The sequence below is a fragment of the Pristiophorus japonicus genome, chromosome 20 (assembly GCF_044704955.1).
Source record: "Pristiophorus japonicus isolate sPriJap1 chromosome 20, sPriJap1.hap1, whole genome shotgun sequence".
In the NCBI taxonomy this organism is placed as follows: domain Eukaryota; kingdom Metazoa; phylum Chordata; class Chondrichthyes; family Pristiophoridae; genus Pristiophorus; species Pristiophorus japonicus.
In genome coordinates, this window is record NC_091996.1 from 32,710,105 (window position 1) to 32,734,805 (window position 24,701).

Genomic DNA, 24,701 nt, shown 5'->3' on the forward strand with positions numbered 1-24,701 from the left:
GAAATGATCAAAACTTAAAGTTCTCCACTTACAATGTTATTGAAATAAATGGGACAAGTAATCCAGTCCATTTAGATTTTTTTCACTCAAAAGCTGCTACAGTTCTCAAATGGAGAAGCAAATTGGTCATAAGGAACACCACTATAATTTATATTTTAAAAATTCTCCTTGGACATATTATAGAATGGCAATGTTGGTTTCAAATAGGGGTGCTCTCCTTGCTTGCTCAGAACTCTGCTCGAAAGCATGCAAGTGAAATTACAGAAACTGACAGCAGCAATGGCAATATTGCCAGGCTGCACAACTCTCAAAAGTTGCACCAATCTAAAAGCATAATTGCAGTACAACTGCACTGTTATACATGGAAGAATCGATTCAAATACCAAGTCATTTTGTTACAATAGGCATCAATATAGTGACATCGGGGGGTACATAAACTAGTGTACAGATTGAACCTCCCTTATCCGGAATTATCCCTCGCCCAGAACCATTCCCGGCCACCGAGTGGCGCATGCGCTGAACTCCTACATGAACAAATTGAAGTCCTTCCTCACTACCAACTCCCGCAATCCACCGGACCCAATCCCATGATATCTCTGCCGCACTCCCAGCCCAAAGCCAGCCAGCCCCAATATCCCCTTATTCAGTACCTGTACCATCCAATTTAACGTGACCATCCCTCATCCGGAAAAGGCCAAGTCCCGATGGTTCCAGATAAGGGAGGTTCAACCTGTGTTATGTATTTTAAACATTTGAGGTATTGGCTCAAGATGTCCATATTGTTAGGAATATGTTAATTTTTAACTATATAATCAACACATACTGAACTTCAAGTATGCACCTGTGAAGTGGTTTATAAAAGGCAGTTATATTTTGTGTGCTTTTGTAAACTTTCGCACTGCTAGAAAGTGATCAAAATATTTGAAGTAGTGATTTCAATAGTTCAAACCATCATTTTGAAAGCCAAACACAATTGTGCTTTTTGTAATAAAAATGCAACAACAGACGTTTTAAATCCTACAGCTGCAAAACTCTTCATGCTTGGAACAGAAGCATGTTATTTCTCTATTTTTTAAGCACGTTCTTGAAGATTTAGGTACTGGTTCCTGACATAAACTTTAGTAATGAGTCATCTTTTCACTTCCCAATCGGAATATCAGAGGACTTAAGACTAATATGACTAAATGTGGAACTGGTAATTTTAATTAAATTAACACATTATTACAAACCTAATTACTGATTTGAACATGTACATGACTTTGCTTTTCAAGTTGGGTGCTCCAATTAGTAGACAGATTTGCAATAAACATTAATTTAAAAGTACTTTTAGGTGGGCCAGTAATTTGCAAGTCTAATTTTGATGTTTATTGAGACTATTAAAAAATAATCAAGACTAAAATCAAAACTGAAATAAGAATTCCAATTAAAACATGGCAGTGCCAAACTAATTTAGCACATCAGTGTTATTAACAAAAGTCTCAATAAAATTTCTGCCGCATGTAGAAAGAATCTGGGGAAATATTAGTGATCTTTTCCAGTAAATGACTCGCTTGATTAGAAATTAAAATGGGAAATCGTATGAAATCAACACTCTAATTAGATCAAAAGTACCAACTAATACACACACGAATGACTCTTATTCCTAAACTGCGTAAGTAACTGATGCAATTCAGCTTATGAGGCAGACGTGATCACAAAATCCTGAATTGGAAAGTCGTGCCTAAACAAATTGCCAAGCCCACAGATCAGACGATTTACGTTATCCGTCTAATTAGATACTTGTAAGTTGCACATAATAGCCATTTACCCTTCATGCCGGCACTTTAAAAACATAAATTCTAAAACTAAGTTCTGCAGTCAGTTACAACAATGGTCTCTGGCCTGTTAGAAACCTGTAGAGAAAAGCACAATTTTACCTTGAAGAATATAGAAATATAATCCCCCATTCTATGGTGTTTATTAACTGATTCTGTAAAGTTGTCCATGAAGCACATTTGTTTATGGAGAACACAATTGCACAAAAGGCCATACTGGGCGCCTTGTGTTTTTTACGGCAATTTAAAAAAAGTTATCTCTACAAATTAAACTCAACATCACTATGTTTCAGAATAATTATAAGGGCTAGGAGAATAAATAGTTCCAAAATCAAGGGAACTGGATAGTGGTTATGTTACTGGTCTAGTAATTCAGGGGCCTGGGCAAATGATCCGGATGGTGGACGCGAGTTCAAATCCCACCATGACAGCTTGGGAAATTAAATCTGGAATAAAAATCTAGCACCGGTAATCTCTCTTCTCTTTAGGCGGTCCCTTGAATCGAGGATGACTTGCTTCCACACCAAAAAGGTTCCTCGCAGGTCGGGGCCGCACTGTAATAGTGATCATGAAACTACTGGATTGTCGTTAAGAACCCATCTGGTTCACTAATGTCCTTTAGAGAAAGAAATCTGTTGTCCTTACCTGGTCTGGCCTGTGTGTGACTCCAGACACACAGCAATGTGGTTGACTCTGAAATGGCCCAGCAAGCCACTCAGTTAAGGGCAATTAGGAATGGGCAATATCATTGGCAAACCCTTGGAATCGAGGAAGACTTGCTTCCATTCCTGAAGTGAGTTCTTTGGTGGCTGAAAAGTCCAATACGAGAGCCACAGACTCTGTCACAGGTGGGACAGATAGTAGTTGAGGGAAGGGGTGGGTGGGACTGGTTTGCCGCACGCTCTTTCCGCTGCCTGTGCTGGACCTCTTCGCCCTCTCGGCATTGAGACTCGAAGTGCTCAATGCCCTCCCGGATGCACTTTCTCCACTTAGGGTGGTCTTTGGCCAGGGATTCCCAGGTGTCAGTGGTGATGTCTCATTTTACCAGGGAGGCTTTGAGGGTGTCCTTGTAACGCTTCCGCTGCCCACCTTTGACTCGTTTGCCGTGAAGGAGCTCCGTATAGAGCACTTGCTTTGGGAGTCTCGTGTCTGCCAAACGAACTATGTGGCCTGCCCTGCGAAGCTGATCGAGTGTGGTCAGTGCTTCAATACTGGGGATGTTAGCCTGGACGAGGACATTGAGGTTGGTGCGCCTGTCCTCCCAGGGGATTTGCAGGATCTTGGAGACACCGGTGGTGATATATCTCCAGCGACTTGGTGTCTTCTGTAAATTATCCATGGCTCTGATCCATACAGGAGGGCGGGTATTACTACAGTCCTGTAGACCATGAGCTTGGTGGAAGTTTTGAGGGCCTGGTCTTCAAACACTTTTCCTTAGGCAGCCAAAGACTGCACTGGCGCACTGGAGGCGGTGTTGAATCCTCGCTTCAATGTTTGTTTTTGTTGATAAGAGGCTTCCGAGATATGGGAAATGGTCCACGTGTCGAGGGACATGCTGTGGATCTTGACTGGGGGGTAGTGCTGTGCGGCGAGGACAGGCTGGTGGAGGACCTTTGTCCTATGGATGTTTAGCGTAAGGCCTATGCTTTCATATGCCTCAGTAAATACACCAACGATATCCTGGCGTTCAGCCTCAGAATGTGCGCAGACGCAGGCGTCGTCCACATACTGCAGCTCAACAGCAGAGGTTGGGGTGATCTTGGACCTGGCCTGGAAGTGGCGTAGGTTACACAGCTTCCCACTGGTTCTGTAGTTTAATTCCACTCCAGCGGGGAGCTTGATGACTGAGGTGGAGCATGGCAGCAAGGAAGATTGAGAAGAGGGTTGGAGTGATAACCCAGCCCTGTTTGACCCTGGTCCGGACATGGATTGGGTCTGTAATAAATCCGTTGGTAAGGATCACAACCTGCATGTCGTCGTGGAGCAGACGAAGGGAAGGAGGTTGACAAACTTTTGGGAGCATCGGAAATGGAGGACGCCGCCCCATAGACCCTCGCGGTTGACAATGACAATGTCGAAAAAGGCCATGTATAAGGGTTGGCGCTGCTCCCTGCATTTTTCCTGCAGCTGTCACGCTGCAAAGGTCATGTCCGTTGTGCCCCGTGGGGACAAAATCCACACTGTGACTCCGGGAGAAGCTCCTTGGCCACAGGGAGAAGACGGCTGAGGAGAACTCTAGTGACAACTTTTCCAGTGACTGATAAGCAGGGAGATTCCCCTATAGTTGCCGCAGTCGGACTTGTCCCCTTTTTTAAAGATGGTCACGATCACTGCATCTCAGATCTCCCGACATGCTCTTCTCCCTCCAGATGAGAAAGATGAGGTCATGTATCCGCGCCAACAGCATCTCTCCGCCATACTTTAGCGCCTCAGCAGGGATTCCATCCGTTCCCATAGCTTTGTTATTCTTGAGCCTTTTTATGGCTTTTCCTACCTCGTGCAACGTTGGGGTCTCACTGAGGTGGTGGCGGGTCGCATGCTGCAGGATGAAGTCGAGAACACTCAAGTCAAAGGCAGAGTCTCAGTTGAGGAGATCTTCGAAGTGCTCCTTCCAGCGGGCCCCGACAGCCTCGGTGTCCTTGATGAGTGTTTCCCTGTTCTTGGCCAGCAGTGGGTTGGGGCCTTGGGAGTTTGGACCGTAGCTGGCCTTGACTGCAATGAAGAATCCTCGCATATCGTGGCTGTCGGCCAGTTGTTGTATCTCCTGTACTTTCTCCATCCACCACCTGTTCTTCAGGTCCCGGGTTTTTGGTTGGACCTCAGCCTTGAGCAGTCTGTAGTGTTGCTTTGCCTACACAGCATCAATTCATATAAATTCTGTCAAAACTGCATTGGTTGGTGTTTAAAGTAACTGTGCCAAAATATCTTCAACTTTCAGAAATTCCACCATAGCTGTAACTTATTATAAGCTGGTCACTTTATTATTGGCTTCATGTGTACAAAGCTCAATAGGTTTGTTTTCATTGCTCTAGGTCCCAAACAAATTAAACAATTACAATATCCAACATGGTGGATGAAAAGTAATCTCCGATTACAAAGATTGCCCGAATGGAAAAACTCTAAAACCCACCTTAAAGAGATAGTACCAATGACTGTTTAGTTTCTATTTACTTTTAAAACTGGTTACATGTATTTTAAAGTAAGACATTTCTTAAAATATGCTAAATACTGCATTTCCTTTCACAATCATAGATTTTGAAAGCTTGTTGTATTTCATTTGAGTTCCATTCTAATCAAAACCTGAAAATATAAATTCCTTATAAACTTGTACATATGCTCTGTAAATTAAAGATGTATTTACACTACACATTTACGTGACTTTATCTTTCAACCAATGCTAAACTTGTGCAGAGTAAATTGGAGGTTAAAATTCTCTCCTTCACAGAGTCTCATAGCTTTGATCTCAACCCAGGTCAAGCCTTGCTCCAGATTACACTATAACTGCAGCTTCTGTAAAGTAACCTGCTTTGCATCAATGCACCTTTTATCACATTGTATTCAGGGTTGGAGTCACAAATTTTGCAATCAAATCATAAGCATTAAACAAGGATCATGTATACAATGACAATTTGCAATCAGACCATAGGCATAACAAGCATAGAATGATGCAGCATGAAGGAGGCCATTCAGCCCATCGTGCCTATGCCGACTTTGTTAGAACTATCAAATTAGTGCCATAATTGGAGGAAGAGGAGGAGGAAGAGGAGGAGGAAGAGGAAGAGGAAGAGGAGGAAGAAGAGGAAGAGGAGGAAGAAGAGGAAGAGGAGGAAGAAGAGGAAGAAGAGGAAGAAGAGGAAGAAGAGGAAGAAGAGGAAGAAGAGGAAGAAGAGGAAGAAGAGGAAGAAGAGGAAGAAGAGGAAGAAGAGGAAGAAGAAGAGGAGGAGGAAGAAGAAGAGGAGGAGGAAGAAGAGGAAGAGGAAGAGGAAGAGGAAGAAGAGGAAGAGGAAGAAGAGGAAGAGGAAGAGAAGAAAGAGAGACACACACACACTGCGGGAGTGGTGGGAGTGAGATAGAGAGAAACTGTTGGGGGGGGGGGGGGGGGGGGGAGAAGAGACGGGGAGATCGGGAACTCAGGGAAGACCGATCACATTCTTCCAACCTCCCCCTACAAGGGACATCGTTGGAGTGGATGATATTCAGAAGTCACGACACTGTCACTATTCACTTCATACCCAATAAACCCGTTAACAATCCGTATTCAATGCCTGCCCCATCTATGGTGAGGTGGTGCAGCGGGAGGGATGCACTTGGACTTGGGTACGGGACTTCGGCTGGGTGAGGGATGTACTTGGACTGGGGTAAGGCACTTCAGCTGGCAGAGGCATGCACTTGGACTGGGGTAAGGCACTTTGGCTGGCCCTTGCTGTCTTCTGGGGAGTTCTGTCCTCTGTCACTTCAGGAAGTCAAAGTGGATCGAGTTACAATTTGCAAAGTCAGTGAGACCTTGGGATGGGCGGTTGCAGTTACACATTCCTGTGAAACTTCAGGGTGTGACTTATCCTCCAAGGGGACCAATTGTAGACAAAGGGTGGAGCATGGTGGCCATTTTTGCGGTACAAATAATAAACACATCCTTATCCAATTCCCTTTTGAAAGTTACTATTGTGTCGTCTTCCACCACCCTTCCAGATCAAAACAATCCGCTGTGTAAAAATGATAAATGTAAAGCTTCCATTAACTAATACTGTTCCGTATTTCACTCTTACAGAAAGTACTCCATTTACTGAATAGTAACCTACTTACTAATGTAAAATAAATTACATTTCAAACTCAGGGCAATAATTTCCAATATAAGCGCATGCAACCAACTGGAACCACACCCACACGACCGCATTGCACAAGTCAAGCTAACAACTATATTTCCAATGTTTTAATGGCATATTTTTAAATAGTAAAAAACATTTTCATCATTACCCATTTTCAGTGAAGCATTGCTTGACCTGACAAGGTTCAGTTATTTTTCCAATTGCTAAATATCAAAAACTGAATTAAATACCAAGCATTGCATTTTCTTTTTTGAATTAAAAGTCTGTTTAAAAATAATCTTGATTTTTAATTAAAATGGTAATCCAGCAGTCTGGTAATTAGCTTTCATATTTTTTTTAAGCTGACAATGCCTTTTCTAATCAGAAGAGAATCAGTTTCATGTAGGATATTAAAACACTAAATTTTTATGACACGTTCAATGATCAAGAATTTTTAAAGGAATTCTTTGGAGTTCCAATTGAACATGCTGCAACATATGAAACCATCTGAAAAACTCAATTTAAAACTAAAAGCAAATTCTGAATGCAAGATTAACAACAGCCAATGACTCAGTAAACGTTTAACCACAACTTGACAAGTTTCTCTTTGCAATAGCTTCTGATAAACCATTTCTTAATCTGAATCATTAATAAGGCATTTGTATACACTTGTAGTTTAATAGATGGTGAGTACACCATTAAAAAGGTGAGTGATGACTTATAAATAAAGCCTTTGGCTGAAGTCCAAAGATAACTTAAATAAACTGTTTCTAGACACTTCATGGATTGCAACAGCTACCCACCATTTAAGAATTACATCAATTTCAAAACTCAACAAAAATAAAATGGCATCTGAAGTGCATACAAATGGCACAAAATTTAAAAAAAACATGTCCATCAACCAACATAAGAAAATTCTATTCAATAAAAGCTAGACACAAGATTTGGTTAAAGGTAGAATGACTTACTTTTGTGATAAGAATTCTGTAGTCTTCTACCATCTGGTCATTATTATGGCATCCTGCAAGCAGCTGCCAAACTTCACCTCGTAGAGCCTCGGGGACACCACTTCTTACTAAGGCAGACAGTGGTTTTGGTCGTACACTCAGATTCAGATGCCTGCGCAAAATGTCATAGCAGTACATAAGAAACTTCCAGTAAAATAATGTGCCTACTGGTTACAAAATAATCATTCAATTAACGATTAAAAAACACCACAAATCTGCTCAGGCAGAATCTGTTAACATGGAAATAGTGATGGCAATTTTACATAAACCGATGAATCAAAAACATTTTTCTTCTTTATTGGTAGATTTCCTCATTCAACAACTTGTATTTATATAGCGCCTTTAACGTAGTGAGACGGCCCAAGGTGTTTTACATGAGTGTTAAGAGACAAAACATTCAACCGTGCCACTTAAGGAGAAATTAGGGCTAATGACCAAAAGCTGGGTCAAACAGGTAGGTTTTAAAGGAGCGTCTTGAAAGTGGAAAGAGAGGCAGAGAGGTTTAGACAGGAAATTCCAGAGCTAAGGGCAACAGGAGGTACGGCCACCAATGGTTAAGCGATTATAATCAGGAATACAAGAGAGCAGAATTAGAGGAGCGCATATGCCTCGGGGGGTTGTGGGGCTGAAGGAGATTATAGAGATAGGGAGGGGCGAGGCAATAGAGGGATTTGAAAACAAGGATGAGAATTTTGAAATTGAGGCGTTGCTTAACCAGGAGCCAGTATAGGTCAGCGAGCACAGGGGTGATCAGTGAACAGGATTGGTGCAAGTTAGGGCACAAGCAGCCAAGTTTTGGATCACTTTGGGGGTTTGCGAAGGATAGAATGTGGGAGGCCAGCCAGGAGTGCTTTGGAATAGTCAGGTCTAGATGTAACAAAGACATGGACGAGGATTTCAGCAGTGGATGAGCTGAGGCAAGAGTGGTATTACGAAGGTGGAAATAGGCAGTCTTAGTTATGCTGAGGATATGTGGCTCATTTCAGGGTCAAATATGACACCAAGGTTGCAAACAGTGTGGTTCAGCCTCAGAGAGAGGTTGGGGTGAGGGATGGAGTCAGTGGCGAGGGAACAGAGTTTGTGGCAATCCGAAAACAATGGCTTCGGTCGTCCCAATATTTAATTGTAGAAAATTTCTGCTCATCCAGAACTGGATGTCAGACAAACAGTCTGACAAGTTAGAGACCGAGGAGGGTCGAGAGAAGTGGTAGTGAGGTAGAGCTGGGTATCATCAGCGTACATGTGGAAACAGACGCTGTGTTTTTGGATGATGTCGCGAAGGGGCAACATGTAGATGAAAACTAGGAAGGGGCCAAGGATAGATCCTTGGGGGACACCAGACGTAACGATGCGGGGGCGGGAAGAGAAGCCGTTGCAGGTGATTCTCTGGCTGCGATAGATGGATAGAAATGGAACCAGGCGAGCGCAGTCCCAGCCAGCTGGTGACAGTGGAAAGGTGTTGGAGAAGGATATAGTGGTCAACCGTGTCAAAGGCTGCAGAAAAGTCAAGAAAGACGAGGAAGGATAGTTTTCCTTTGTCACAGTCACAAAGGATGTCATTCGTGATTTTGATGAGTGCCGTTTCGGTACTGTGACAGGCATGGAAACCAGAATGGAGGGATTCAAACATGGTGTTGCGGGAAAGATGGACACGGATTTGGGAAGCGACAACACGTTCAAGGATTTGAGAGGAAAGGGCGGTAGTTTGCAAGGACTGAGGGGGTCATAGGTTGTTTTTTGAGAGGGGTGATGATGGCAGATTTGAGAGAGGGGAACAGCACCTGAGCAGAAAGAACCATTAACAATGTCAGCTAACATGGGAGCCAAAAAAGGAAATTGGGTGGTCAGCAGTTTGGTGGGAGTAGGGTTAAGGGAGCAGGAAATGGGTCTCATGGATAAGATGAGCTCGGAGAGAAATTGGAGAAAGATTTAAGGATCAGGGCTAGGGCAGGGAGATCGTTAAAGGAAATTTCACCCAGTGGGCTAGGCTGAACGGATGATCTCAATCGGAGACAAAAAAGTGTATGAGCTCCTCACACCATCCATGTTTGACCATGTTGGGGTAAAAGGAGACTTCTCTTCCTCGAGGTGGGTTCCCTGATATAAGGAGTCAACACCTGCCCTCTGTATAGCTACCACAGATTCACTCAGACGAAAACTTCGGTTCACCGGTTTTATTATTCGAACATGCTCAGGAAATGTTCCGATGAACACTTCCAAGTACAAGAGTTCTACAAGCATAGTTATACAATTTTTCGATTTGTGCGACCTGCCTACAAAACCACCGATTGGCCTACTGCTCAGACTGGCTCTGCCCCTCCTGTCCATCTCCCATGGTGTCCTTCTGGAATGTGTTCAACTTTGCATCAGTTTCTCATTATGTGTTGATTGACCTTGCTTCCCAGGGTATGCTATCTTTCTAGGCTGTTGATTCTCCACTGCCCTTGTGTTTCAGTACTGAGTGTGTGTTTTCATCTTCTATTTTCTGTCCCAAGGGTCAATGCAGTGTTGGCTGCTTCATACGGTTCATTAACTATCACGCATTGCTGCCTCCCTCTTCTTAACCCAATGTAAGTGCTTTACATACATAAGTGAGTTTTACATAAATTGGTCAATATTACAATCCATACTGTAAGACACAGGAACTCTCGATTCCTCAGAACCTCCTAATTCCCTTATGCTTCTTACTCGTGTACTTTTTCCCCCCTTACAGACCACAAGATTTATAAAACATTTTTTAAAATGACATTGAAAATAATAATTGCAACCACCATTATGACTAGTGCCCCAAACCAAATGGTGCTTCATACTGTGCAACTGGGAGAGAGGATGTCTCTGCAAGATTCTGATGTTAATGCTTACAATATGATCAGCAGACAGGAAATGTGCCTTACTGATAATACTTAATATTTCTGAACAATTATGAAATACTAGCTGTATGTAGGCCTATGGAACATGCCGTATTACTTAAAAAGAAAATACTATCGCAGGATAGCGCAGATGAATACGTGGCTTGAGCAGTGGTGCAGCAGGGAGGGATTCAAATTCCTGGGGCATTGGAACCGGTTCTGGGGGAGGTGGGACCAGTACAAACCGGACGGTCTGCACCTGGGCAGGACGGGAACCAATGTCCTAGGAGGAGTGTTTGCTAGTGCTGTTGGGGAGGAGTTAAACTAATATGGCAGGGGGATGGGAACCAATGCAGGGAGACAGAGGGAGACAAAAAGGAGGCAAAAGCAAAAGACAGAAAGGAGATGAGGAAAAGTGGAGGGCAGAGAAACCCAAGGCAAAGAACAAAAAGGGCCACTGTACAGCAAAATTCTAAAAGGACAAAGGGTGTTAAAAAAACAAGCCTAAAGGCTTTGTGTCTTAATGCAAGGAGTATCCGCAATAAGGTGGATGAATTAACTGTGCAAATAGATGTTAACAAATATGATGTGATTGGGATTATGGAGACGTGGCTCCAGGATGATCAGGGCTGGGAACTCAACATCCAGGTGTATTCAACATTCAGGAAGGAGAGAATAAAAGGAAAAGGAGGTGGGGTAGCATTGCTGGTTAAAGAGGAGATTAATGCAATAGTTAGGAAAGACATTAGCTTGGATGATGTGGAATCTATATGGGTAGAGCTGCAGAACACCAAAGGGCAAAAAACGTTAGTGGGAGTTGTGTACAGACCTCCAAACAGTAGTAGTGATGTTGGGGAGGGCATCAAACAGGAAATTAGGGGTACAAGCAATAAAGGTGCAGCGGTTATAATGGGTGACTTTAATATGCACATAGATTGGGCTAGCCAAACTGGAAGCAATACGGTGGAGGAGGATTTCCTGGAGTGCATAAGGGATGGTTTTCTAGACCAATATGTCGAGGAACCAACTAGGGGGGAGGCCATCTTAGACTGAGTGTTGTGTAATGAGAGGGGATTAATTAGCAATCTCATTGTGCGAGGCCCCTTGGGCAAGAGTGACCATAATATGGTGGAATTCTGCATTAGGATGGAGAATGAAACAGTTAATTCAGAGACCATGGTCCAGAACTTAAAGAAAGGGAACTTTGAAGGTATGAGGCATGAATTGGCTAGGATAGATTGGCAAATGATACTTAAGGGGTTGACTGTGGATGGGCAATGGCAGATATTTAGAGACCGCATGGATGAATTACAACAATTGTACATTCCTGTCTGGCGTAAAAATAAAAAAGGGAAGGTGGCTCAACCGTGGCTATCTAGGGAAATCAGGGATAGTATTAAAGCCAAGGAAGTGGCATACAAATTGGCCAGAAATAGCAGCGAACCCGGGGACTGGGAGAAATTTAGAACTCAGCAGAGGAGGACAAAGGGTTTGATTAGGGCAGGGAAAATGGAGTACGAGAAGAAGCTTGCAGGGAACATTAAGGCGGATTGCAAAAGTTTCTATAGGTATGTAAAGAGAAAAAGGTTAGTAAAGACAAACGTGGGTCCCCTGCAGTCAGAATCAGGGGAAGTCATACCGGGGAACAAAGAAATGGCAGACCAATTGAACAAGTACTTTGGTTCGATATTCACTAAGGAGGACACAAACAACCTTCCAGATATAAAAGGGGTCAGAGGGTCTAGTAAGGAGGAGGAACTGAGGGAAATCTTTATTAGTCGGGAAATTGTGTTGGGGAAATTGATGGGATTGAAGGCCGATAAATCCCCAGGGCCTGATGGACTGCATCCCAGAGTACTTAAGGAGGTGGCCTTGGAAATAGCGGATGCATTGACAGTCATTTTCCAACATTCCATTGACGCTGGATCAGTTCCTATCGAGTGGAGGGAAGCCAATGTAACCCCACTTTTAAAAAAAGGAGGGAGAGAGAAAACAGGGAATTATAGACCGGTCAGCCTGACCTCAGCAGTGGGTAAAATGATGGAATCAATTATTAAGGATGTCATAGCAGCACATTTGGAAAATGGTGACATGTTAGGTCCAAGTCAGCGTGGATTTGTGAAAGGGAAATCATGCTTGACAAATCTTCTGGAATTTTTTGAGGATGTTTCCAGTAAAGTGGACAAGGGAGAACCAGTTGACGTGGTATATTTGGACTTTCAGAAGGCTTTCGACAAGGTCCCACACAAGAGATTAATGTGCAAAGTTAAAGCACATGGGATTGGGGGTAGTGTGCTGACGTGGATTGAGAACTGGTTGTCAGACAGGAAGCAAAGAGTAGGAGTAAATGGGGACTTTTCAGAATGGCAGGCAGTGACTAGTGGGGTACCTCAAGGTTCTGTGCTGGGGCCCCAGCTGTTTACATTGTACATTAATGATTTAGACGAGAGGATTAAATGTAGTATCTCCAAATTTGCGGATGACACTAAGTTGGGTGGCAGTGTGAGCTGCGAGGAGGATGCTATGAGGCTGCAGAGTGACTTGGATTGGTTAGGTGAGTGGGCAAATGAATGGCAGATGAAGTATCATGTGGATAAATGTGAGGTTATCCACTTTGGTGGTAAAAACAGAGAGACAGACTATTATCTGAATGGTGACAGATTAGGAAAAGGGAAGGTGCAACGAGACCTGGGTGTCATGGTACATCAGTCATTGAAGGTTGGCATGCAGGTACAGCAGGCGGTTAAGAAAGCAAATGGCATGTTGGCCTTCATAGCGAGGGGATTTGAGTACAGGGGCAGGGAGGTGTTGCTACAGTTGTACAGGCCCTTGGTGAGGCCACACCTGGAGTATTGTGTACAGTTTCAGTCTCCTAACTTGAGGAAGGACATTCTTGCTATTGAGGGAGTGCAGCGAAGATTCACCAGACTGATTCCCGGGATGGTGGGACTGACCTATCAAGAAAGACTGGATCAACTGGGCTTGTATTCACTGGAGTTCAGAAGAATGAGAGGGGACCTCATAGAAGCGTTTAAAATTCTGACGGGTTTAGACAGGTTAGATGCAGGAAGAATGTTCCCAATGTTGGGGAAGTCCAGAACCAGGGGTTACAGTCTAAGGATAAGGGGTAAGCCATTTAGGACCAAGATGAGGAGAAACTTCTTCACCCAGAGAGTGGTGAACCTGTGGAATTCTCTACCACAGAAAGTAGTTGAGGCCAATTCTCTAAATATATTCAAAAGGGAGTTAGATGAAGTCCTTACTACTCGGGGGATCAAGGGGTACGGCGAGAAAGCTGGAAGGGGGTACTGAAGTTTCATGTTTAGCCATGAACTCATTGAATGGCAGTGCAGGCTAGAAGGGCTGAATAGCCTGCTCCTGCATCTATTTTCTATGTTTCTATGTTTCTAACTAAAAGCAGGAGTTGGCCAGACAGCCCGTAAAGCCTGCTCCGCCATTCAATAAGATCATGGCGGATCGTCAAACTCAAATACACTTTCCCACCCGATACCTATATCTCTCATTCCTCTAGAATCCAAAAATCTTTCTCTCAGTCTTGAATATATTCAACAGCTCAGCATCCATAACCCTGAATTCAAAATCTTAGCTGCTTCACTGACATTGCCGATTATTACTGGCTGCCAATGAACATCTGATCCTTTTCAATAGAAGTCTTGAAGTATCAGCAACATATATAATTAACATTTACATTATTAAAGGGTGGCACGGTCATTGGGCTAGTAATCTGTGCCACTGTGTAAAGTGATAGATTTGACTTTTCCATTCCGCTGAGCTCCCAATCTCACCAGTGCTGCTATGAGGAGGTAGAAGTGGAGGACAAAAAAGCAGGAGTATTATTACGCAAGATAAGAAATAGGAGGAGGTCATATAGTCCTCTGAGCCTGCTCTGCCATTCAATATCATGGATGATCTTTGACCTCAGCCACACTTTCCTGTCCGATCTCCATATCCCTCAATTCCCCTAGGGTCCAAAAATCTATCGATCTCAGCCTTGAATATACTCACTATACAGCATCCACAGCCCTTTGGGGTAGAGAATTCCAAAGATTCATAACCCTCAGTGAAGAAATTCCTCCTTGTCTCAGTCTTAAATGGCCGACCCCTTATCCCAAGACTATGGAGAGTCTAAAACTATGGGGCAGTCAGGGGAAAACAACCCTTCAGCACCTACCCGGTTAATCCCCCTCGGTATTTTGTCGGTTTTCGAAACTGCTGCCTCCAGTTTATTTCCATCTGCACAGTAATCAAACCTCCCAATTGAACTTTTAAAAAACAAGCATTGAATACAGTTCAGCTACCATAAAGATTGACATCCAGAAACTGATTGGTGCAATTAATTCAAGATTAGAATTCTGAACTAAAGCGGACACTCAAAATATCATGATCTTTAGACTGTTAAGAGGATGTGTTGAAGGAAGGATGTGTCTGACCAACTTGATTGAGTTTTTTGAGGTGTTAAACAGGAGGGTTTGATGAGGGTGAGCATTTGATGTAGTCTACATGGATTTTAGCAAGGTTTTTGACAAGGTCCTACATGGCAGACTGGTCAGAAATGTGAAAGTCTATGGGATCCAAAGGAAAGTGGTATGTTGGATCCAAAATTAGTTCAGTGATAGGAAGCAAAGGGTAATGATCAATGGGTGTTTTTGTGACTGGAAGGTGGTTTCCAGTAGGGTTCTGCAGGACTCAGTACTCGGTCCATTGCTTTTTGTATTACATGTCAATGATTTAGACGTCAATGTAGAGGCAAGATTAACAAGTTTGCAGATGATACAAAAATTGTGTGGTTGATAGTGAGGAAGAAAGCTGTAGACTACAGGAATGGACTGGTCAGGTGGGCAGAAAAGTGGCAAATGGAATTCAATCCGGAGAAGTGGGGAGAGCAAAGGCGGCAAGGGAATACACAATAAATGGTAGAATACTGAGAATTGTAGAGGAACAGAGGGCCCTTGGAGTGCATGTCCACAGATCCGTGAAGGACAGGTTGATAAGGTGGTTAAGAAGGCATACGGGATACATTCCTTTATAGCCGAGACACAGAATTCAAGAGCAGGGAGGTCATGCATGAACTGTACAAAACACTAGTTAGGTAACAGCTAGAGTACGGCGTACAGTTTTAGTAACCACATTACAGGAAAGATGTGATTGCACTAGAGGAGATTTACAAGGATGTTGCCAGGACTGGAGTATTTTAGCTATGAGGAAAGATTAGATGGGCTGGGGTTGTTTTCTTTGGAATAGAGGTGGCTGAGGGGAGATTTAAATGAGGTGCATAAAATTATGAGGGGACTAGATAGATTGGACAGGAAGGACCTATTTCCTTTAGCAGATAGGTCAATAGCCAGCAGACATAGATTTAAAGTAATTGGTAGAAGGATTAGAGGAGTTGGAGAACTTTTCACCCAGATCTGGAACTCACTGCCTAAAAGAGGGAGAGGTAGAGGCAGAAACCCTCATTGCATTTAAAAGGTACTTCAATATGCATTTGAAGTGCCGTAACCTACAAAGGTTATGGACCAAGAGCTGGAAAGTGGGATTAGGCTGAATAGCTATTGTTCAGCCAGCACAGACATAATGGGCTGAAGGCCCCCCCTTCTGTGCCATAAATTTCTATGGTTCTGTGTTAGGTAATATGCATCAGTATCAAATCGTCAGCCAGCTCTCAATACAGTGAGCTGTTTACATGGCAAGTAGAATTCCATTGCTTTGTGTACAGCAGATTCGAATGTCATGTCACCAGAAACACTAGGTCCCAAATGACCATGTGCCCAGAGTTAATGCAGTATTAAGAATTTAAATTCTAAAGATCAAAGTCACCATGGCACAGCCATTAGGGAGGAACAGGACCATCACATGCCTATCGGTCAGTTCCTATTTACTTCAATGATATGAAATCTTTCAGATCGGACGAATAATTTTTCAGGAAACTGTAATTGGTTCAAGTGGGATTACAGGAAAAGATTTTCAAACTAAATTGAGATTTAAACAATCTATTTTTGTACACTACCATGCAAAAATATATTACAATTCTGCCTAAAACTTAATTTAGTAATTTGATGGCTTATCTACAATCATGGATCTTAGGATGGGAACACAAATTGTTTCTTTTTAAAAAATTTTAAACTTTATAATTTGTTAGTATCAAAATAGGACAGCAACATTCATATTTTTGGTTTCCATATACAATGGCATAGGGCCGTTTACAACAGTAAATGCAGATCGGATGCATGGTTGCTAAATAGAATGTGGAAAGGAAGTGATATCATAGCATGAAAAAATAAAAAGGGTCATTTACTTGCCTTTCAAGATTTTTGATTTAAGCACATCGGGAAGGATAATTTAATTGTGAGAAATTGCTACACCTAAAAAGTTGTAATGTTTATTGTGGATTTTAACCTACTTGTAATGTTCCTGGTGACATAGAAGATAACCAAACATGCCACAAATAGGTTAAAATCCACAATAAATATTACAATAATCTATTATTCTGTTCCAAGACTATGGATAATTGTCAAAAAGTAATTCGGTGAGAGGAATGACCAGTTTTTGTTCCATAGTGCATCTTTCAGCTGAATCAAAACAATGGCTGGTGAAAGTGTGAGGATTAATCCTTCAGACTGCTTTACAAGTGCCTTTCAAAGCACTGTGCCTAAATCTTACGACTACAGAAGTTTAAGAGAGACGAGAAATCAATAGTTGCAAGCTGGCATCAGTGTTATTTTAAAATCAACTAATGAGCATGCCTTTAATGACAGGTTAGCCAAAGCTTTAGTTTGCTAGGACACGAATAGTTTGGTCAAGTCTCTAACATTGTGTTGTCTGTATAGCGGCAATGGGACTAATGCATCATTTCATAATTAGTGGATAAGGGAAAGAATATTTTTTTTTAAATCTAATCCATATTCTTAAATTAAATATTTCATATACTGTTAATACAATTTTGATTGATGACTTTGTGCTTTTATAACAACATTTGAATTGCTGGTTCGATTTACTTAAAGATCAGATTATATCTTGATTTTTTTTAAATCAAGCAGAAAGCCAATTAATAGCTTGGCTCCTAGGAGATAAAATAATTTCGTGTGTGGTATAAGTTTTGTATGTTATGACAATTGGTTCTATCTCCTAGGTTTTGAAAATTGCATATTGGCAGGTGTAACACATATATATGCATAAAGTTTGCTTCAGTTTGTTTGTACATCTAAAGTATGACCAGAAGCACTGAGAAGTAAAAATTGGGAGTCTGAAACAGGGCTGGAGTTCTTTTGATTTCTGGTACTTAATCAATCAAAAAGCTGCAATTTTCTCTGTTTTTTGTAGACTATATATTAAGAAAACCAATGAAATTCAATGTTTCAAAAAACAGTGCTTTGGTTATAGCAGGGGAATTCAATCTACAGCCTGTAAACCCGAGCTATTGAACCTGCATACATAGGGCCCAAGTTTCCACATGATTTGCGCCTGATTTTTTAGGAGCAACTGGTGGAGAACGGACTATCTTAGAAATCGCAATTCTCCACATTTTTATTTCTGCACTTCTAGTCAGGTAGAACAGTTCTACTTTGGAACAGAATTTTTTCTCCGGCCACTGACGCCTGATTTCAAAGTTTCCAGTGAAAACGTACTCCAAACTAACTTAGAATGGAGCAAGTGAAGATTTTTGTAGAACTGAAAAAACCTGTTCTACACATAAAAAAAATCAGGCGCAGGTTACAAATTAGGCGTCCAGAACGAGGTGGGGGGGGGGGGGGGGGGGGGGGGGGAAAGGGAAGTCATTAAATTCTACAATAAATCCTTATTTATACTTCTACAAATATTATACAAATAAATCCAACCTGAATAAACATTTATAAGCAAAGAAAAGATTAAATAAACCATCTTCCTACCTGTGGAAGGCACGGAGAATGCTGCAGTCAGCCTGAGGCGCCCGTTCTTCCCGCGGGGGGGGGGGGGGGGGCAAGGGAGGAGTAGGCGCCCGTTCTTTCCCGCGGGTGGGGGGGGGGGACGGACAGTCAGAAGGCTGCAAGTGCTGATGGCAATGTGCTTTTATTTAAAAAATGTTCAAAAATTAAACAGCTACAAAGAACTAAAAAAATGGCCGAGTGCCAATGTTTTTTTCACACTGCGTGTGCGCGAACGCTCCAACGCGCACGCGCAGGGTTGCCGGCAGGAAAAAAACTAATTTAAATAGTACCCGCCCCCTCCCACTTACAAAATCGGCGCGAGTGTAGGCTCCGCCCCCCTGGGCGCCGCGCCAAACAGACAAGGAGCTGCAAAGCGCTCCAGAATCGCGAGGTTTTCTTTAGGCGCCGTTTTAGGCGCGAAAAACGGGCGCCCAGCTCAGAGGGGCGCCCGTTTTTTATCGTGTGGAAACTTGGGCCCATAGAGTGTAGCTACCAGCTTTTTGCATTTCAGGTCACTGCCAGTTCTTACTACCTTCTACTGAAAGAAATTGATGCCGCCGTAGAGAATGTGCGCCGCTGGGGGACACACATGCAGAGTCTGGGTCTGGAGAGAAGAGATATGGCATGGGCGAGACAGAGTGAGTAATAAGGCTCCCTTGCTTAATCTTAATGCTGACACTGAGACATTACTGTTCAGAAACGTACATTTAACACACTTGCAGTATGGCGTGTTTGGTTATCTTCTGTTACCAGGAACATTACAAAATGGGTTAAAATTCACAATAAACATTACAACAACTTGTATTTATATAACGCCTTTAACATAGTGAAACGTCCCAAGGTGCTTCACAGGAATATTACGAGGTAAAGATTTGACACCGAGCCGTATAAGCAGAAATTAGCGCAGGTGACGTTTTAGGAAGCATCCTGAAGGAGGAAAGAGATAAAGAGGCAGAGAGATTTAGGCAGGTAGTTCGGGGCCTAGGCAACAGCAGGCACAGCCATTATGGTTGAGCGATTATAATCAGGGATGTTCAAGAGGGCAGAATTAGAGGAGTGCAGACATCTCAGGGGGTTGTGGGACTGGGGACAATTCAAAGATAGGGAGAGGCGAGGCTATGGAGGGATTTGAAAACAAGGATGCAAATTTTGAAATAGTGGCGTTATTTAACTGGAAGCCAGTGTAGGCTGGAGAACAGAGGGGTGATGGGTGAGCGGGACAATGCAAGTTGGGACACAGGCAGCTGAGTTTAGATCACCTCTAGTTTCCATAGGGATTGCCCTATCCAATTATTATTTGCAAAATAAATCAACCTACTGGTTTGTAATTGTGCTTGTTTAATGCAGTATTCATCAGTTTACCTTCCAGAAGATAGGAGAAATGTACTGGGGGCATGTGTAAGATTACCGTATCCAATGCACATAAAGGGTCTCGTTATTATGACCCCAAAATGCCTCATGCTTATTATTCAAGTCATTGAGATTTTAAAATAAAATAAGCTACCTGCAGCAACTGGATATATTAGTGGCTGATGTACTACTGTGTAGAACTCCAGGATTGGATTTATCATAAACCCAATGTAGAAGAATGTAACTGGCAGGGCATAGGTACACATTTTTATCTACTATGTGCTCAACTTTTTTTTTTAAAAAGGAGGTTTTCTCCATATCCTCATACTAAGACTTGCCATAGCCACAGCCCAGTTACATCTTCCAATATGGCATCTGTTATCTTCTTGGCTGTAACATTTTGAAGCAAGTTTAGTAGCTCAAGTGTGAGTACGCAGCCTGTAAAAAGTTCTCCTTTTTCAAATGGCAAGTTCCAAGTACTTTTTCTCTCTTCCCATCCTCCATTGTAGAAGCGATCAGATATTAAGAATTCAGAAAGAGGAGGCACTCAGACCTATGATTTACATTGCTTTTTCTTTCTTTATCTTTGTGGCGATACGGGGACATGAGGGAATACATCATGGGCCTGAATTTGTGGTGGGTAATAACAGCGAACTAACCGTGTTTGACTTTATTACACATTTAAAACTGACCGCAACTTCAGAATGTAGCGCATGCGCATCTAAACCCGGAAATCCCGAAGTTGCGGTCAGTTATTCACTGCTCCGACACTGGCTGCACTCAGGCCGCACTGTGGGCATCCCCCCACCCTGCACCCAATAGCTGTCAATCAGTGTAATCAGTGAAAATGATGAAAACGTGGGCGGATCTGCAGTAATATTGCCATTAAGTTAAGTCCTGTTGGAATAGGTAGAACTAAGGTTTTAACAGCGAATTGACTGCTAAACAAACATTATAGCCCTGAAAAATTAATTTTAATTTTGTGGACTGTCACATTTCTCCATTATGATAAAAATTACAATTTAAGAAACTTGAAAACAATTTACATATATATTTTTTTAAGTTTGTTCACAATATTTCGTGTTCTAACTTATCCCCATGTGAGAGTCATAGAAACATAGAAAATAGGTGCAGGGGTAGGCCATCCGGCCCTTCAATAAGATCATGGCTGATCACTCCCTCAGTATCCTTTTCCTGCTTTCTCTCCATACCCCTTGATCCCCTTAGCCGTAAGGGCCATATCTAACTCCCTCTTGAATATATCCAATGAACTGGCATCAACAACTCTCTGTGGCAGGGAATTCCACAGGTTAACAACTCAGTGAAGAAATTTCTCCTCATCTCAGTCCTAAATGGCCTACCCCTTATCCTAAGACTATGTCCCGTTTCTGGACTTCCCTAACATCGGGAACATTCTTCCCGCAAGTAACCTGTCCAGTCCCGTCAGAATCTTATACGTTTCTATGAGATCCCCTCTCATCCTTCTAAACTCCAGTGAATAAAGGCCCAGTTGATGCAGTCTCTCCTCATATGACAGTCTAGCCATCCCTGGAATCAGTCTGGTGAACTTTCGCTGTACTCCCTCAATAGCAAGAACATCCTTCCTCAGATTAGGAGACCAAAACTGAACACATTGGAGCAAGCTATCTTAGATCTGGTCCTGTGTAATGAGACAGGAATAATAAACATTCTCAGAGTAAAAGATCCTCTCGGAATGAGTGATCACAGTATGGTTGAATTTGTAATATACAGATTGAGGGTGAGGAAGTAGTGTCTCAAACGAGCGTACTATGCTTAAACAAAGGGAACTACAGTGGGATGACGGCAGAGTTGGCTAAAGTAGACTGGAAACAGACTAAACGGTGGCACAATTGAGGAACAGTGGAGGACTTTTAAGGAGCTCTTTCATAATGCTCAACAAAAATATACTCCAGTGAAAAAGGGCGGTAAGAGAAGGGATAACCAGCCGTGGATAACCAAGGAAATAAAGGAGTATCAAATTAAAAACCAATGCGCATAAGGTGGCCAAGGTTAGTGGGAAACTAGAAGATTGGGAAAATTTTAAACAACAGCAAAGAATGACTAAGAAAGCAATAAAGAAAGGAAAGATAGATTACGAGGGTAAACTTGCACAAAACATAAAAACAGATAGTAAAAGCTTTTACAGATATATAAAAGGAAAAGAGTGACTAAAGTAAATGTTGGTCCCTTAGAAGATGAGAAGGGGGATTTAATAATGGGAAATGTGGAAATGGCTGAGACCTTAAATAATTATTTTGCTTCGGTCTTCACAGTGGAAGACACAAAAACCATGCCAAAAATTGCTGGTCACAGGAATGTGGGAAGGGAGGACCTTGAGACAATCACTATCACTAAGGGGGTAGTGCTGGACAGGCTAATGGGACTCAAGGTAGACAAGTCCCCTGGTCCTGATGAAATGCATCCCAGGGTATTAAAAGAGATGGCGGAAGTTATAGCAGATGCATTCGTTATAATCTACCAACATTCTCTGTAACAGCGGATTGGAAAGCAGCTAATGTAACGCCTCTGTTTAAAAAAAGGGGCAGACAAAAGGCAGGTAACTATAGGCCGGTTAGTTTAACATCTGTAATGGGGAAAATGCTTGAAACTATTAAGGAAGAAATAGCGGGACATCTAGATAGGAATAGTTCAATCAAGCAGACGCAACATGGATTCATGATGGGGAAATCATGTTGAACTAATTTACTGGAATTCTTTGAAGATATAATGAGCATGGTGGATAGAGGTGTACCGATGGATGTGGTGTATTTAGATTTCCAAAAGGCATTCGATAAGGTGCCACACAAAAGGTTACTGCAGAAGATAAAGGTACGCGGAGTCAGAGGAAATGTATTAGCATGGATAGAGAATTGGCTGGCTAACAGAAAGCAGAGAGTCGGGATAAATGGGTCCTTTTCGGGTTGGAAATCGGTGGTTAGTGGTGTGCCACAGGGATTGGTGCTGGGACCACAACTGTTTACAATATACATAGATGACCTGGAAGAGGGGACAGAGTGTAGTGTAACAAAATTTGCAGATGACACAAAGATTAGTGGGAAAGCAGGTTGTGTTGAGGACACAGAGAGGCTGCAAAGTGATTTAGATAGGTTAAGCGAATGGGCTAAGGTTTGGCAGATGGAATACAATGTTGGAAAGTGTGAGGTCATCCATCTTGGAAAAAAAAACAGTAGAAGGGAATATTATTTGAATGGGGAGAAATTACAACATGCTGCGGTGCAGAGGGACCTGGGGATCCTTGTGCATGAATCCCAAAAAGTTAGTTTGCAGGTGCAGCAGGTAATCAGGAAGGCGAATGGAATGTTGGCCTTCATTGCGAGAGGGATGGAGTACAAAAGCAGGAAGGTCCTGCTGCAACTGTATCGGGTATTGGTGAGGCCGCACCTGGAGTACTGCGTGCAGTTTTGGTCACCTTACTTAAGGAAGAATATACTAGCATTGGAGGGGGTACAGAGACGATTCACTAGGCTGATTCCAGAGATGAGGGGGTTACCTTATGATGATAGATTGAGTAGACTGGGTCTTTACTCGTTGGAGTTCAGAAGGATGAGGGGTGATCTTATAGAAACATTTAAAATAATGAAAGGGATAGACAAGATAGAGGCAGAGAGGTTGTTTCCACTGGTCGGGGAGACTAGAACTAGGGGGCACAGCCTCAAAATACGGGGAAGCCAATTTAAAACCGAGTTGAGAAGGAATTTCTTCTCCCAGAGGGTTGTGAATCTGTGGAATTCTCTGCCCAAGGAAGCAGTTGAGGCTAGCTCATTGAATGTATTCAAGTCACGGATAGATAGATTTTTAACCAATAAGGGAATTCAGGGTTACGGGGAGCGGGCGGGTAAGTGGAGCTGAGTCCACGGCCAGATCAGCCATGATCTTGTTGAATGGTGGAGCAGGCTCAAGGGGCTAGATGGCCTACTCCTGTTCCTAATTCTTATGTTCTTATGTTATTATGTTACAATATTCCAGGTGAGGCCTCACCAAGGCTCTGTACAACTGCAGCAAGACCCTCCCTGCTCCTGTACTCAAATCCTCTAGCTATGAAGGCCAACATACCATTTGCCTTCTTCACCACCTGCTGTACCTGCATGCCAACTTTCAATGACTGATGAACCATGGCACCCAGGTCTCGTTGCACCTCCCCCTTTCCTAATCTGCCCCATTCAGATAATATTCTGTCTGTGTGTTTTTGCCCCTTGTCCTAATCATTAAAAAAAAATATTGCAGAGAGCGAAACAAAGTCCAGTTAAAAGCAGTTCCTCATTTCCTGGTTCTCTGTCTGTGAAAATTCTGCAATTTGGCTGCTTAGACAGCTTGCTGACGTCACAGCAGCATCGCACTAGGGAATTCCCACTAGAGAGCACTGAAATCGCGAACGTTGAAAAAGCCAAACTTCTCGCCACAGATTGCTTTCTTCGGGGCCAGCAGTGAGCTTTCCTTTATTGCTGACCGCAAATTCCAGGCTCATCAATTTGCAGGTGACTTTCAACTATTCTTCTATGGCAATACAGGTGCAACGTCGAGAATCTGGATTTCCAGAATCGGAATGATCAGTGGCAGGGTCATCGAGAATCCATAAAATGTTCCGGAATCCCTGCCGACTTTGGGCCTCACCTCGTCCCAATGCCCTTATGGCGACGAACTCCTCGGTGGGGCGGGGCCGGACAAGCCTGACAAGCCAAGGCCTCGGATTTTAGGTGCTGCACCTGTACAAACAACTGGGTAGATCCGCCGAGTAGTGCCTCTTTGAGCAACTGTATCACATTGCCACCAACAAGGACCTGCATTCTGTGCCTACCTAAAAACAAGATCTGAAGGTTTATTGACCACTGTCCAATCTCTGGCTCAACCTTGTAATGGATCATCCATATAGTTTTTAATGCCGGTTTATATTGAATAAAACAATATAATT

At 42.7% G+C, this 24,701-nt stretch overlaps 1 protein-coding gene across 9 annotated transcripts in view; it reads right to left on the minus strand.

The window, feature by feature from the left end:
• Positions 1 to 24,701, minus strand: part of LOC139232470 (rab GTPase-activating protein 1) — a 275,160-nt gene that overhangs the window by 144,238 nt on the left and 106,221 nt on the right. For all 9 annotated transcript variants that reach the window (XM_070862713.1, XM_070862714.1, XM_070862718.1 and 6 more), the window contains one exon: positions 7,588 to 7,738. In XM_070862713.1, coding sequence (XP_070718814.1) covers positions 7,588 to 7,738 — 151 coding nt within the window. The remainder of the gene's footprint in view (positions 1 to 7,587; positions 7,739 to 24,701) is intronic.